The 16,622-nt window shown below is 36.2% G+C and overlaps 2 protein-coding genes across 2 annotated transcripts in view; one reads left to right on the forward strand and one right to left on the reverse strand.

The window, feature by feature from the left end:
* The window catches only part of LOC127651409 (RELT-like protein 1), a 29,495-nt gene extending 26,771 nt beyond the window's left edge, over positions 1 to 2,724 (forward strand). Inside the window, exon 7 of the mRNA XM_052137215.1 lies at positions 55 to 2,724. The gene's annotated coding sequence lies outside the window, so the exon portion shown is untranslated. The remainder of the gene's footprint in view (positions 1 to 54) is intronic.
* Positions 2,725 to 4,046: 1,322 nt separating this feature from the next.
* The window catches only part of LOC127649874 (uncharacterized), a 30,041-nt gene continuing 17,465 nt past the window's right edge, over positions 4,047 to 16,622 (reverse strand). Inside the window, exons 2-3 of the mRNA XM_052135105.1 lie at positions 13,691 to 13,743; positions 4,047 to 5,872 (exon numbers count right to left, since the gene is read on the reverse strand). Coding sequence (XP_051991065.1) covers positions 5,221 to 5,872; positions 13,691 to 13,722 — 684 coding nt within the window. The 5' untranslated portion in view covers positions 13,723 to 13,743 and the 3' untranslated portion in view covers positions 4,047 to 5,220. The remainder of the gene's footprint in view (positions 5,873 to 13,690; positions 13,744 to 16,622) is intronic.

A 16,622-nucleotide genomic window follows, 5' to 3' on the forward strand; every position in this document is an offset into this window, starting at 1 on the left:
TTTGGGACAATCCTCTTTTCTATATTGTCTGTTTGTTTGTGTTTTTGTCTTTAGGAACAGAGGACAATGCAAAGTGACATCTGTAAAGTTCCGGCAGCTTCTCAGGCAACATTTAAAAAAACAAATTGAATCCAGAAGTCTCACTTCCATAGAAGAATTTATGGAGGAAAGGAGGATGATGGAAAATTACCCTACGATCGTGTGTGATGTGTCGATTGTGGAAATAGAGCAAAATCCATTTTACATACATAAACCTGTCACCTTGCCAACCCAACTTTCTCAAACATAATCACATTATTTTCTGTGGTGGATGGGATCATTTGGGCTTGTTAATGACTACAAGTGTGTCAATGGTTAATTCAAAGCAGGCGCCCACTTCCCACTTTCGTAAAACTTTATTTTTCTTTTCATTTTTATGTGCCAGCTGTGATCAACATGGAAAAACAGAGCCATGTAATTTTTCATTGGTTACAATCCAGACCAGTTTTTTTCTTAACCAGCCATATTCTTAAATGGCCTGCTCTTGCTGTCCATCTTAACTTTTTTTTTTAAGAAACAATGTTTGTAGGCGATAAAGCAATGAAATTGCGTGTTTAACACATTTATTTATCGACCAAGCACACATTAAGTGACTGGAAGTTTGCACTGTAATGTCTTGACTGGTCTGGATGAGAAAACGGTTATCGTGGTTCATTATCATCAGTCTGTCAGTTGTACAAAAAAGCAAAAAAATGGTATAGCTTGCATGTGTTACCAGCACTCAAATGCTCTTTGAAGTCAGTTGCTCACATACTTATATAAGACAGTTTCCTTCAATGCTCTTGCTATTAATATAATGTAGTATACAATCTTAAGAGGACAAATTAATGGTTCCTCAAAAAAAGTAAAGTATCCTTGCTTTAGTGTCAAGCATAGGCAAAGAGGAATACAAGAGAGGAGTTTTTATAGTTTAGGAGGACTGGGGATCTAAACTTTTTAACCAAACAAATTTGTGTTTGAAATGTTTATGAATTTTTCCTTTATTATTATTATTATTATTATTATTATTATTATTATTATTTTGGAATTGTGCCATTATTTTGCTATACATTTTGCTTTCTTTTAAAATTAGGTTTACATCAAATGTTTACATTGAAATAAAAGTCTCTCACAACATTGCTGTTCAAATTTGACTTTAAAGGAATTATACTAACCATTTGTTGACATGTATGGAAATAGTCCTATTTGAGATCAACTTGAGTAAAATGTTTAGTTATCTGTGTACAGTTGATATACTGTAGAACTGGTAAACTAGCAGAGGTTTATACTGAGGTGTTTATATGAGTATGTGTCAGAGGAGAATATACTGTTATATTTTACTGAAACCTTTGTACTCATAATTTATACATTATAAATATTAAACACATGTTTGACTGCTTGTTTAACCACTGCAGTGGCCTTACCAGAAAACCATGAAAACCCTATCCATTCTGAACACATACAGATGAGGACATGGTTTCCCAACACACAGTGTACTTGTACATTTGCTACATAAACGTTTTCTTGAGATTATTTCAGTGTTGCTTAAAGGAAAAGTCTTTGAGGGTTCTTGGATTTTCTGTATGTCTTTCCAACTTTCTTGTAACAACAGAGCCTTCGACCATAGTGAGGTTCTTGGATCTGTAGTTCATTTTCTTGCTGCCGGGCAACTGAGGTTAAAGATCAGTAGATATCTGTTAATAGGTGACTAGATGACCTTCAGATTTGTACCTTTTCAAAACAATTCCAAATGCTACAGGCTTAACTTTCCCATCTCTCCTTGACTGCTACCCATTTACCCATGAGCCACTCTAAATATTCTGTATGTGACCTTGTGAATTACGTGCACTGTTTTTGTTGGTGAGGAGTATTTTTGTATTTTATGCATCAGGGTGTTTCTAGGAACCAAGAATAATTAAGCAACAGCAATTTGCAGTAACCATATGAGTTTGGAAGCACATCATTTTTAACTTGCTGTGGAGTATTATTAGTCTGGATATGTTTTGGGATTTGTGAATCGTTAACTCATGCCCACACAGATGCTAAAGAGATGTGAATTCCCAGCCGCTCAGTTGTCTTGTTCAAACAGCTTAATGTAAAAACTGAAGTACTTTTCACATATAAAGATTTATCTTTGGTTTCCAATGGGTTTGGCTATTAAGAAAACGGAAGTTTGACAAAAGCACAACTTTGTACAACAATGACTGTCATTTGAAAGGATAGTTCTGCCAAAAATAAAAATGTCATCACTTAATCACAATCATGTTGTTTCAAATGTTTATGACTGCCTTTATTCTGTGTTCACAAAAGATGTCAGTGGATGCCAGTCTTGCTTGTTAGTCAAACCTTATTTGCATAATTACATGCATAATTAGGCTCGTTACCTAAACATTGATGTCATAGTTTGGCCTGTTTTACTCTTGATTAGAAAAACATAAGACCTTGACCTTTAACATTTGAAATGGAGCCAGGCTTGTAATCACTGTTCCAATTCATCCCAAAGCTGTTCTAATAAAATTGTTTGTCTAAGGAGGCTATATGGCTGTGTGCTTGATTGTATGCACCAACTAGTGAGGGGTGTAGCTTTAATAACCAAACCTGTTAATTGGAGTGGGGTGTCTACATACTTTTGGCCATGTGATGTATCAGAAGTTCAGACCATCAATTGAATTAAATGACTGAATTCAATTTTGTAAAGCATATAATTTTAGGGGGAAAATTTAAGTTTTGTCTCTCTCAAAATCATTATGATCACTAATGCAAATGTGAAGAGGCATAAAGTACAGGACAACCTGACAAAGACTAAATGATGGAGGCAGTGAATCTAACAGCAGTATTAGAAATCTTTTCAAACAGAAATCCAATGATCCTCAATCATGCAGTTTCACTTCTATATATATATATATATATATATATATAAAACTGTATAAATCTCACAATTTTTATTTTTAATTGTGATTTCAGCACAATACTGTCATACACACAGAAACATAATGCGGCATTGTTTTTGTGACACGTCTTCTTGTCCAATAAGTCTTAGATGAAGATATTAAGTTATATAAGAGGGCCCTGTGGCAACGCTCTTCACAAGACATAAATGTCAGCAGATTGTGCAAGTCTTATGATCAAGAACATTGTTTTTATTTTTCCCCTGGTTCATGTGACAATTTTCAACTGTGTTCTGTGACAGTTACTTCAAGGGCAAAAAAATGGACAGTAATGTTACAGTACTGTGCACTGGTTTCAAAGGCAAAATCAGTGTCTGTCAATATATTTTACTCATTGACAGGTTAAAAAGAAATGATTTTGACCAACAAATAAAAGGCACTATGTATACTCAGTAAAACATTTGGAAATACTCCATAAAAATAATGACCTTCATGAAGGTACCATCAAAAAACATTATATTTCAGGTAAATGTGGGTTACATTCATTTTAATGAGAAAATCTATTTTTTCTTCACTAAAGTAGAGAAATGTATGCATGAGAAATGTAATCCACGTGATGTACAGTCCTTCATAGTGATAGTGGTAGGGTTCCTTTTCATCAGGCCTCAGATAGTTAACATGGATTAGTTTAGAGCGGAATTAACATTACTGTGCATAGTGCATAAACTACCATCACTGGCCTGATTCAACACACTAATCCTTACCTTAACATGTTTCCCAACCCTAAAGGTACACAGTGCATAGTTATACCAGGAAGAAACATAAATATACAACATTGAATCTCACAAAACCTGTTAAGAAACACATTTGGGTAATACTTTACCCCAAAATCAAAAGAAATAACATTTAAAATATAAGAAGTATATTTCTGGTACCACTTTTGTACCAAGAGTTTTTGCATTCTTATATTTTATGACAATTCAGCACATTTTCCAGCACATAAGTGCCATGCAAAATATATATATATATATATATATATATATATATATATATATATATATATATATATATATATATATTCATTATTATTTTAAAATATATATTTTAATTTAAATCTTATATATACATATCATAGTAGTTTTTGTTTTACTGCCTTTAAATTATTCTCATTTTAATAAAAAAATGAATTACAGTTTATATATTATAATGTTGTATTGGAATACAGTAAAAATTACTGTATTACAGTAATAAGAATCTAATGTGAATCACTATTGAGAATAATGAGAATTAAAACCCCCCCAAAAAGTAAAATGTCCTGTGCATTACTGTAATGAGAATTTATCAATGTCAAAAAACGTGTTTGGGTCATATTGTAGCAAAAACAAATATATATAATAATAATAAAAATAAACAAATAGCATTGAAATTATATAAAGTCTATTTTTGACATCATTAAGAGTTTTTGCATTATGATATTTCATGACAATTAAGCACATTTTCCCTCAAAATTGAGCAGAAATTCTTACTATGGTAATGCATAAAAGTGTAATCATCTTAGCATTTTTTTTTTTAATAAAAACATTGTTTCATACTAATTTTGTATTATAATGCAGAAAGAATGACTGTATAAAAGTAATGAGAATATAATGCGAATCACCACGGACAATAATGAGAATTAAAGAAGAAGAAAAAAGAAACAAGGAAAAGTAAAATGTCATTATGCACTATGGTAATGAGAATTTGGGTGCAAAATGTGCTTAATTGTCATGAAAATAATTATATATGAGATAAACAATACAAAAGTATTTTTTTCTTTCTTTTAATTTTTGGGTGAAATATTAGCCAAATTATGATTTGGTGAGATTCATCCACAATCTCCTTACACTTCTTACTGTACTTTTGTATGTAAAAAATAAATCAACTGTCTTCTTAAAGCTCTATGAAAGTATTGATGATGCATTCAGTGTTAACAAGCAAGAAACTGAAACTGTTGAGACTATAGTAGTCCGGTCTATTTCTTTTGTGAGTGGAATTTGTTCATGCCACTGAATTGCAGGACAAAACATTCACAGATAACCTTCATTTGCTCAAGCAAGTCTTACAAGCAGCAGTTCCTGTCTTCAAGTCTTAATTTGAAGAGATTTTCCAGTCAAAAAACACCAGCAGAAAGACTGTAGGGAAGCTTCCTTATATGAAAGCTATTATTTTGGTTATATTCAAATGAGGAGGGCGAGAGTGCGTAGGTATGGAAATCTCCCATAGCTCCATTAAGGAACGAGCCGTCCTCTCTCACCTGATTGGTGGAGCAGCTCTGTCACTCACAGTCCTCTCCTGCAGTCGCTGCATCCAGGGCAGCCAGGGCCTCGGCCACCATTGAGTCTGTAATGCTTAGGCAATCTATCTCTTTCTCTCTCTCCTGCTGTCCTGTCATTATAGAAGGATATTTTTCATCTCTATCCTCAAGCTTGCTGTCCACTGAGGAGAGACTAGTGCTGCTTGTGTGCATATCCACTGACAGTACACTTTCTGCATCAGCTGTGTCTGGAGTACTGACCACTCTACTCCTCCTGTCGTCCTCCTCTTCCTCTATTATCCCCCCTCCGCCCAGCCCAGAGTCTCGAAATCTCTCCTCTCGCTTGCCTGGTTCCGTGCCCAACATTGATTTGTCATGTACAGGCATTCCTTCACCCTCAGGCTGTAGGATGTAGAAGCTGGGGTCACTCCTGGCTGGGATTGGCCTGACCTGATCACCTGGAATATTAGCATGGAGACAGTTTATGTGGTTGTTGTCAATTTCGAGTTTAGAAGGGCTGGGTTGGGTGCTGTAACCCAGGTTGCAGACGCCCTGCTTTTTGTCGATGTGGTCTGCCTCCCCTGGGAATCTGTGAGACTGATACAGAGAGCTGCTGGTGAGGTCCTGCTTATGACCAGAAACATCTACAGGGACTGAGGGGTCAAAGATGTAACTGAAACAGAGAAAGATGGTTGGGGTGGTGTTTACTTGAAATGACCATGTAACATTATAGACCAGTTTGGATATTAAAGTCAGAAAAGAGATAAAGGGTCAACTAAAAAAAAACACAATACAAAGTAAGTAGGGCTGCACAATATAACTAAATATCGCAAATATAAATATTGCGATATGCATATCGCAAGGGCTTGCGATAATGGAATGATTTTAATATAGTAACGTTCATGGCGATGCAGATAGCAGAGAATAGACTGGGCACATGTTTGTCATTTGGTGTGTGTGTGTGTGTGTGTGTGTGTGTGTGTGTGTGTGTGTGTGTGTGTGTGTGTGTGTGCATGCAATGTGCATATGCAGCATTAAAAAGCATGAATAGATTAAAGATTAAAATTGTGTTTTTCCAAACACTACTTCTGACTCAAATGATGGAGTGTGTCACATTTGTAGATATCCATTATTGTATCCAGCTCTGTCCTATGCAGAAAATAATGACACCAGACGCCGGTATACAAACTAGACTTGGCTTGTTTATTGGCCGGTGTGGATCTGTGTGGATATATCAATGGCTGGGTTTTAATTAATGGACTGTCCCATGAATCATTACTCTCAGTCTCAAGTTCATTACGGACTGAGAGCATGTACGAAACGTGAATTTCAATGGCAAGCCCTTCTGGACATAATTTCTTAAATAAAAGTCCTGAAAAACTAATTTTCAACTTGATACGGACATGAATTTTGGCCCAAGTATATTTTTTGCGGGTTCCGGATCGGTTCGCACATGGCCGACTACGTTGCATTTCTGAATATACTTTTTCTATATTGCATTTTCCAGCAATTTATTGCATATTACGTTTTACTTCCATATCATGCAGTCCTAGTAGGAAGACAGCTACACAAAGCAAAAAATTAAGCATTTGACAAGGAAAACATTGTGAAAACATCAACTTGACAATATTCCAACTGTTTTAACCATCCTTTAAGGATACTGGCTTGATAACATAAAAATCTTTGTGGAAAAAACTACTTGTACACACTGGATTTGTCAATGTTTTCCAGGCTGGTAGCATTAAATAGTGAAATATGAAAGTTCTGTTTGAAGCCAGTAGATATCTACAAGCAGTCTACAAAGTCTCTAAACATTTCCAAAAATCTCTGTTTTGCTCTTTTGCCTGTTCATGGAAACTGGTGCGTAATTTTTTGCATTAAGCTTTTCCAGTCTATTATTGTAGTATGACCGATTTCAGATTTAGCCATCCATTAGAACCACAAAAAAACTAAATAAACTGTGGTTGGTTGCTCTATATGTATATCAGATGGCCCCTTGCTGTCTAAATGGTAGTGGCGATTGCTTTAAGACTACATGGAAAGCACGGCCTTTCCCTAAAATTTCTTAATAAACTTAGCACTGTCAAGTTTAATGTACAAATAATCTGCATAAATTACCTTTTACTCTGTGCATTTCAATATTATAGCAAATAAAAATGTAAAGTATCACTAATAACTATTGTGCTGTTCATTCAAGTAACGCAATCTGCTTTCTTCTACATTAATACGTCCACAGAAGACAGCCGTGCTTCAATGGCAGTCTACGGCAGATACCTGTACAACAAAATTTCAATGGAGTAAAGATCAATGTTCATTAACACAGCATTTTGGGTCCCACTCGGACACTGTGCTTCTCTGGGAGTCAAAGGGAATTTCGTGAGCGTTATTTGCATTGAATTTGGATCTGATTGCCAATAGGACATTGAGCTTTCATTCAATGCAATTTTGTCCTGCCTGGAAGTGTGGCATCTCTAGATGAAGATTTGTCAAACTGTTAAATGGGCAGGACTTCACATCAAAAGGTCATTCATTGAAATGGTGATGTACACGATCATAGTTCAATCATCTTTTGGGAGCAATTTTGCAGACACCAAAAACAATAGTCTCTTCTTCCCCACTTTTGAACAGGACCAGCCACTACTGCTAAGTGAGTGGTTCAAGAAAAGAATAAACTGCAAACTAGGCCAGTATAAAGCCTACTTTTTACTGACAGCATTTAAAAGTCTGGCTCTGCAAGACTATACACAAAAAAACATGCCAAATTATTATCCATTTGTAAGGCCTTAAATATTGGTAGGTTTTGGCAACAATTGCTCTCTTGTATGGAAATAATCTTTGCCATTCATCTTCATCATAATGCACAAAATGGTGTATCCTATTTGGGTTTTTCTCTGGAAACTGATACGGGCAGTGGATTTGAATGTACTACAAATTTGCATTGCACAGGCAAACGCTCTTGCTGAAGGAAGCAGAGCCAGTGTGATGAATCATTTGTAAAATCTACAGGTCTATGAGTACTTGCATTGTATTCAGTATTGTGTCCTGTTTCCTCTCTGAGGGACTTGATTTTCCATATTAATTATTATATTATATATTATATATTAACACAATATTTCCCTAATATGTATATATTTACTAATTAGTTAATTACATAGTAAACAGGTAGTAAAAAGACAGACAGACAGACAGAGGTGTGTAAGGAGGAAGAGATATAAATAGTAAGTAGTTTCAGACACTTCCTACTAAATTCCTTTCACATCCTTTACCCACCAAAAGAGAAAAAGACAGACCAGTTATTGTGCCAATGACAACTGAAAAAACATATCCTTTGTGTCTTCAAAGTCATATTCCAATAATTTGTGTATTTTTTAATTATGTATTATATGACAGCATTTCCATAATGCTAAATTTATATTGATAAAATGTATGAAACACCACATGTGTTTGATTTTCAGTCTCAACTTAAATCTATTTCAGTTTACCAGTTTCTGGGTGGATACAATTACATTTTCCACTCTACCTCGCACACTGAGAGGTCTTTAAATTTGTATCCTAAGTAAACATTACCCTCATTAAGCAATACACACTGCCAAGAAATATCTGCTTTTTTTTTTTTTTTTTGCCAAGTACAAGTTCCAGCGAATAATATGCTGGTGTTTCTGAGACAATGCAAGCAAAAACCTGGGAACACAAATGCTGCATTCCAAATCACATTCTATCCATCTTAAATAGTATGTGGCATAACAATTAGCTTAGCTAGATCAAAGAATGATGAAAATCATAAGCCAAATGTGCCCAGATCATATCATTTTTTGGGTGGATTTTCAAAGTGTGCTTGTCAGCTAATATCGAACACAACACCTCGCGTAAAGGAAGAGCTTGTGACAGATTTGTGACAGGTACATTTATCTTTTTGTACTTAAAAAAAAAAGTGCCAATGCATGCGAGGCCCAAGCTGAAACAGCAGTTTTACCTGTTTAAACCTAAAAGAAAAGTAATATTGAAGCACTATGCAAATAGTATGCAACAAGGGTAGCTGTGTCCTAAATGACGCACTATACACTATGCACTTACAATATATACTATGAAGTGCAAAGTGTAGTATCATCCCAAATGGAACACTTAATGTTTTTTTGCTACACAGAAGCATTCGCCAATTCACAGGACTTAATGACTACAGACCCATCACTCTGACATCTGTGGTCATTAAGTAATTTGAGAGAATGGTGTTTGCCCACCTGAAGGACATCACTAGACCCTTTCTGGATCCTGTTCAATTTGCTTATCGCAGAAATGGGTCAGTGGATGATGCAATCAACATGGGATTGTATCATATCCTGCAACATCTGGACAGACCAGGGACATATACAAGAATCCTTTTTGTGGACTTCAGTTCAGCTTTCAACACCATCATCCCAGCTAATCTCCGGACTAAATTAAACCAACTCTCTTCCCAATTCTATCTGTCAGTGGATCACCAGCTTTCAGACAGATAGGCAGCAGTTAGTGAAACTAGGAAAATTCACTTGCAGCACCTGTACAATCAGCACTGGTACCTCCCAGGGATGTGTGCTCTTCCCACTACTCTTCTCCCTGTACACAATTGACTGCACTGCCAATGACCCCTCTGTCAAGCTCCTGAAGTTTGCAGATTACACTACTGTCATCGGCCTCACCCAGTATGATGATGAGACTACATACAGAAGAGAGGATGAACAGCTGAATGTCTGGTGCAAACAAAACAACCTGGAGTTGAACATGCTCAAAACAGTACAGATGATAGTGGACTGTAGGAGGAACACCCCAACAATGACCCCGCTCAACATTCTAAACAGCACTGTGGCATCAGTGGAGTCATTCAGGTTCCTGGGCTCTACAATCTCACAGGACATGAAGTGGGAGACCCACATTGACTCATTTCACATTGTGAAAAAGGCCCAGCATAGGTTTTACTTCCTTCTCCAGTTGAGGAAGTTCAACCTGCCACATGCACTGCTGATACAGTTCTACTCATCAGTCATTGAGTCTTTCCTATGGACTTCAATAACTGTCTGATTTGGTTCAGCTAAGAAATCGGACATCAGAAGACTACAAAGGACAGTTCGGACTGCTGAGTGGATTACTGGATGCCCCCTGCCCTCCTTTCAAGAACTGTACACTCCAGAAAGAGGAAAAGGACTGGAAAAATCACTCTCGACCCCACTCACCCAGCCCTCTACCTTTTTGAACCGTTGCCTTCTGGTCAGTGCTACAGAACACTGAGAACAAGAAGAGGCACTTCTCATGCACCTTACAGTCTAGCTGATCCCTCAAAAGCTCAATGGGGTTAAGATCCATAACACTCTTTTTCAATTTTCTGTTGTCCAATGTCTGTTTTTCTTTGCCCACTCTAACCTTTTGTTTTTCTGTTTCAAAAGTGGCATTTTCTTTGTAATTCTTCCCATAAGGCCTGCACCCCTAAGTCTTCTCTTTGTACATGAAACTGGTATTGAGTGGGTAGAATTCAGTGAACCTGTCAGCTGAGGACACGTGAGGCATCTATTTCTTAAACTAGAGACTCTGATGTACTTATCCTCTTGTTCAGTTGTTCATCTGGTCTTCCACATCTCTTTCTGTCCTTGTTACAGCAAGTTGTCCTTTGTCTTTGAAGACTGTAGTGTACAAAGGACACTTTCTAAATTGTCTTTTATTTCGAACATTTTAGAGAAAGTGGTCTATTCACAGTTATATTCATATCTGAATACTTATAATATTTTAGATATATTCCAGTCAGGCTTTAGGACCTGTCATAGTACAGAATCGGCACTGCTCAAGGTCACTAATGATGTATTATTATCGTTGGATTCTGGATCACATGTTGTTCTGGTTTTATTGGATCTGAGCGCTGCCTTCGATACAATAGATCATGAAATTCTTCTCAGTCGTCTGGAGTGTTGGGTTGGTGTGCAGGGTATAGCTCTTCAGTGGTTTGCTTCATATTTAAAAGGCAGGACAGTTGCTGTGAATCTGGGAGACTTCTCTTCCACATTGGCCCCTTTAGTTTGTGGTGTCCCTCAGGGGTCGATTTTGGGACCGTTGCTGTTTTCGCTCTACATGCTTCCTTTAAGCAGTTTTTTTCGAAAGTATAGCATTTCATATCATTGCTATGCAGACGATCTCCAATTTTATTTTCCTGTGAGGCTAGATAACACCTGTTCGTTGGACAAAGTTACAGTGAATGTTACAGTGACATTAAACTCTGGCTATCCAGCAGCTTTCTCCAATTGAATGAGAGTAAAACTGAGGTTTTGATTGTAGGCTCTCCCGTCTTATCTTGCTTTCCTGATCATTTGGGATCTTTATCCCTAAAGACTGAGAATCATGTAAAGAGTTTAGGGGTAATCATGGACTCATCACTTAACTTTAAGAAACAGATTGGTGCTGTTGTCAAAGGAAGCTTTTTTAACCTGAGATCAATTGCTAAAGTAAAGCATTTTTTATCTAGTGAGGATTTAGAAATTGTAGTTCATTCTTTTATTACATCTAAGCTTGACTACTGCAATTCTTTATATATCGGTCTCCCCCAGACTCTGCTTGTCCGCCTACAGTTAGTGCAGAATGCAGCGGCAAGGCTTTTAACGGGGGTGCGAAAGAGAGAAAATATTACTCCGGTACTGCAATGCCTATATTGGCTTCCGGTCAAATTTAGGATTGATTTTAAAATTATCTTGTTTGTTTACAAGGCATTGTCAGGCCTTGCCCCGCAGTACATCAGAGATCTTATAGTTCCTTACTCTCCTTTTAGAGTTCTCAGGTCCTCCGATCAACGACTTTTAAAGGTACCTCGTTGTAATTTAAAATCAAAAGGAGATCGTGCTTTTTCCGTGGTAGGTCCCAAACTTTGGAATAGTCTCCCATTCCATGTGAGATCAGCTCCATCGATTACAACTTTCAAGTCTTATTTAAAAACTTATTTATTTTCTTTAGCTTCTGAATAATGTATGTCTGTTTTTTGTTGTATGATTTTCATGTTATTATTCTGTAAAGCACTTTGGGGCAACGTCTGTTGTTTAAAAATGTGCTATATAAATAAAGTTGCTTGCTTGCTTGCTTACACCTCTGTATGAAATCTTTAGTTTTTTAGCAATTTAAAGCATTGTATAGCCTTCATTCCTCATAACAATGATTGACTGATGAGTTTCTAGAGAAAGCAGTTTCTTTTTTTGCCATTTTTGACGTAATATTGACCTTAAGACATGCCGGTCTATTGCATACTGTGGCAACTCAAGCTTTTAACTGTGTTTGATATAATGGCAAGTGATTTTATAGTACCAAATTGACAATTTAGCATGATTACTCAAGAATAAGGTGTTGGAGTGATGGCTACTGGAAATGGGGCCTGTCTAGATTTTATCAAAAATGTTTTTTTTTTTTTTTTTTTAAATAGTGATGGTGCTGTTTTTTTACATCAGTAATGTCCTGATTATACTTTGTGATCATTTGAATGCCACTCTGGTGAATTAAAGTTCCAATTTCCTTCCGAAGTAGCAAAATCTGTGTGTGTGTATATATATACATATATATATATATATATATATATATATATATATATATATATATGTTTTATTGTGTATTTCTATATATCCTTATATTTTTATTCCCTTTTTGTTTTCTTTTTTTTTCTTATCTTATTTATTGTTGTTGTATTGTTTGTGACCCGGAAGCTTCTGTCACCAAGACAAATTCCTTGTATGTGTAAACATACTTCTACTTGCTTTCTGATTCTACTCGCACTACTTGCACTACTAAATAGCGTAGAATAGTGCAGTTTGGGAAGCACCTTGTGGCATCAAGATGCAATTTTAAAGTGTGTTATGTCCCAATACTGGCACATTGTTAATATTACTACATAATCAGAAGTATGTCTTTTTCCCATTACCAGTGAAGTAGATACATTTAGTGGACAGAATAAGTATGTGAATTGGAATGAAGCCTTGAGTCTTGAGGTGATTTTGAGCCTATAAGTCAAATTAAGATGTGTGGCTGTTCTGCAGGTTTCAGAGATTTGACAAAAAGCCCATCAGAATAAAAACTTACAGTAAGATAAATACAATAAGAAAGCTGTAAACACTAAAAAGAATTTTTTAAGGGTGCATGAGGTTTACTGTATGTTCAATTTGTAGTATTCGCATAAGCCAATTCTTGCATCTTAAGCTAAGCCTGGATATGAGACATTCTGGGCAATTATGGGGCAGTTTAGCACAGACCGTGTGAATATCTGTGCATATTAACTGGGATATCAAAACGGCATTGGAACACCAACATCAAATGTGAGTTGGCATACTGAATCCCTGTTTAACCAAAATAGATCTTAGGTCAGATTTAGATGAGCGACTACATGACCCCTCAGTCTGATTGAACTGTTAAACAATTGTCGCTACGTGAGAAATATACTGGATCTTCAGGACAGAATACTTGAGAATAAAAATTTCTACTATTCTTCCTGTCTTACCTTTTTATCATCCTACAGCAACTGCAACCCATCTGGACAGTTGTGTAGAGGACCTGATGAGAAAGAGAAAAGGGTTTCTGTTACTATGTGTAAACTTATGATACTGACAAATGGTCAAAGGTTTTTTATCTTGCATTCTACTAGCTATTGTGTGGCTTTTAAGTTACATTCCTAAAAAAGTGCCAGAACTGGAATGCTGAACCAGTGCTTAGGAGAGTGAAACATGATTTCAACAAAGGGCTATTTAGTAACTGTGCTAATTCTTGGAACATGTGGCTTTGATCACAAATATATCAGTGTAAAGAGACCTGCTGGAATCAATGGGAAACCCAAAGAATTCAGAACAACATGTGGATGAACAAAGAGAAAGTGTGTAATTTCTGTGCTCCTCTTTGCCATCGGTTGAAAAACAGATAGTCCACCCCAAGCTTACACCATTGGTTGAACCAATATTCAGGTGTCAGGCTGGATGGCAAAAAAGAATGTGATCATGGCTTTGTTTGACATTCCGTTTACAGAGTCTAGGGCTGTCACATAGACAAGAGTGATTTCTCAGGACACTTATTTCAGTAATATATGTCATGTAGTATTGACATTTATTTTTCGGTATTCCGAAAGCTTTAAAGCCAACTTTGTCTCATATTGACATGACATATGGAGTTGACAAATGAAATTGCCAGGTGGGCTCTGACATTCTGGATTATTCCCCACAGTGCCTGGTCAAATTAAATCTGTTATTAATACATTCTTATTTTGTGAAAGCAACACAGATGGGTTGACCTTTCCCATGTTTGTCACGCCATTTGCTTTGGCATTTGTTCTCCTCTTTATTTGCGAGTTGCCTTGTAAGTAATTGATGGTTCAGTGTAGGAGTAGATCCATCTAATAGGACAAAGACACTCCCAGACTGCCTCCTTTTCTCCTGAGAGAGACAGTGGCATGGAAAACAGTGACACTGACCTCACTTGTCCCAATATGTTAAACAAATAAACATTCAAAGCTATGGGAGTGCTGCAGGAGACATATTACGAAGATAATTTAGATAATATTTCCATCAAATTATGCCCCAATCAGAGTGTAAAGCAGTGATCTGAACCACGATTGAACCAAATCTAAATGAATAAATATATTTTAGTATTGCGGGAGTAACAATTAATTACATTATTTATTGTACGGAAAAGATGCAATGAAAGTGAATGATGACTGAGGTTAACATTCTGCCATCTCCTTTTGTGTTCCATGGAAGAAAGATGGTCATACAGGTTTGGAACAGCATCAGGGTGAGTAAATAATTACAGGATTTTTGGATAAACTACCCCTTTAAAGATTCTAATTCTTCCTGACCTGACCCATGAATATAACATTCATTGGTGTAACAAAACTGTATGTGACACAAGTGAAAGTAATGTTCACATGTAAGATCAGGTAGAATGCAGTCAGGTTGATTCTGTCATATTAAATCATATTTTTGACATAAATAAAACCAGTTAATTTAGATGTTACCATGTGAAGCACAAGGTTACATGTTCTACAGTGCATATGACTGAAATCCAGACAAATAAGGCATGTGTTCAAATGAAAACCTAGAAAAAGTATATCAAGTTAGGCAATTTCGGCTCTGAAGGTTTTCTGGCTTACAAGTGGAAACATTCAAAACAGTGGAAAACCACTGCACTTAGATGTCAATAGGCAACACTACCTACTGTGAGCTGACATGTGTCTATAATGTCTATATGTGAAAGAAAGCAAAGGATATAGTTTCTTGAATTGTTAAAAATAATTAATAAGATTTAAATAACAAAAAGTACCACAGTACTGCCACTGGCTTTTGGACATGTACCACGGTAGTACCATGGTATTATTTAAAGTAACTTGGAGGACCATGTAAGCCTATATACCATGGTACATTTTTAGTAATGCTGAAAAATTTGGACAACTAATCTAATTGTGATTTGAGCTGCAATATGATTATTAACATAAAAAAGTGTTGCCTTTTAACCAAAATTAAGTCATGGGCAAACAAGTGAAATAATGTTCAAAAAAAGGCTTTTTTTTCCTTGAGCCCTTTTAAAAGGAACCAGACTAAATGAATACAAAATACAGTAAAACATTATACAGCATTGTATCTGTTCAATGTTCACCTGTTTTTATCCACTTGATGAAAGGAACATAGTACACGTTTTATCATTATTCTTTGGAAACCACTAATAAGTTATTATTAAGAAATTATTATGGAAATATATTTACCTATTATTTTAAATCTTACTACTTTCATGTACTAATGTACACTTGCATGCAGCATAGCTATGTGGTCTGGTTAAATCCTTAAGCCTTTATTTAGGCTGAAGCTTTCATGCTGGTGGAACACTGTAGGTCAATGTTTGTTTCTAGTAGAGTTGGCAATGGCCTATTAAAGGCATAGTTCACCCAAAAATTTAAATACTCTCATTATTTATTCACCCTTATGATATCCCAGGTGTGTATGACTTTCTTTCTTCACCAGAACACATTTGAAGAAAAACAGAAATATGTCTCAGCTCAATAGGTCCTTAAAATACAAGTGAATGGAGATTTTTCTTTTGAAGCTCCAAAAATCACAGGCAATCAGCATAAACATCATTGATACGACTCCAGCAGTTAAATGAATGAATGTCTAAAAAAGGATAAATATCTTAGTCCTTTTTAACTATAATCCAGGCTTTACTAGATGTAGTCCAAGCAGTGTCCCGTATGACATTTTCCATTGCCATGATACCAACGTAATCTCACATTCTCCACTCATTTGAGACATCCAGGATAAGCACACAAACGCACCATTGTGAGTAAAGAAACAGATAAATACAGATCAAAACCAAAACCGCCGAAGCTTCTGTACAGCGTTTCTCCTACACAGTTGTAAACAGCGCTGCTCTTCCGGCTGTGACGCATGTGC

The sequence above is a fragment of the Xyrauchen texanus genome, chromosome 1 (genome assembly GCF_025860055.1).
Source record: "Xyrauchen texanus isolate HMW12.3.18 chromosome 1, RBS_HiC_50CHRs, whole genome shotgun sequence".
Lineage (NCBI taxonomy): Eukaryota > Metazoa > Chordata > Actinopteri > Cypriniformes > Catostomidae > Xyrauchen > Xyrauchen texanus.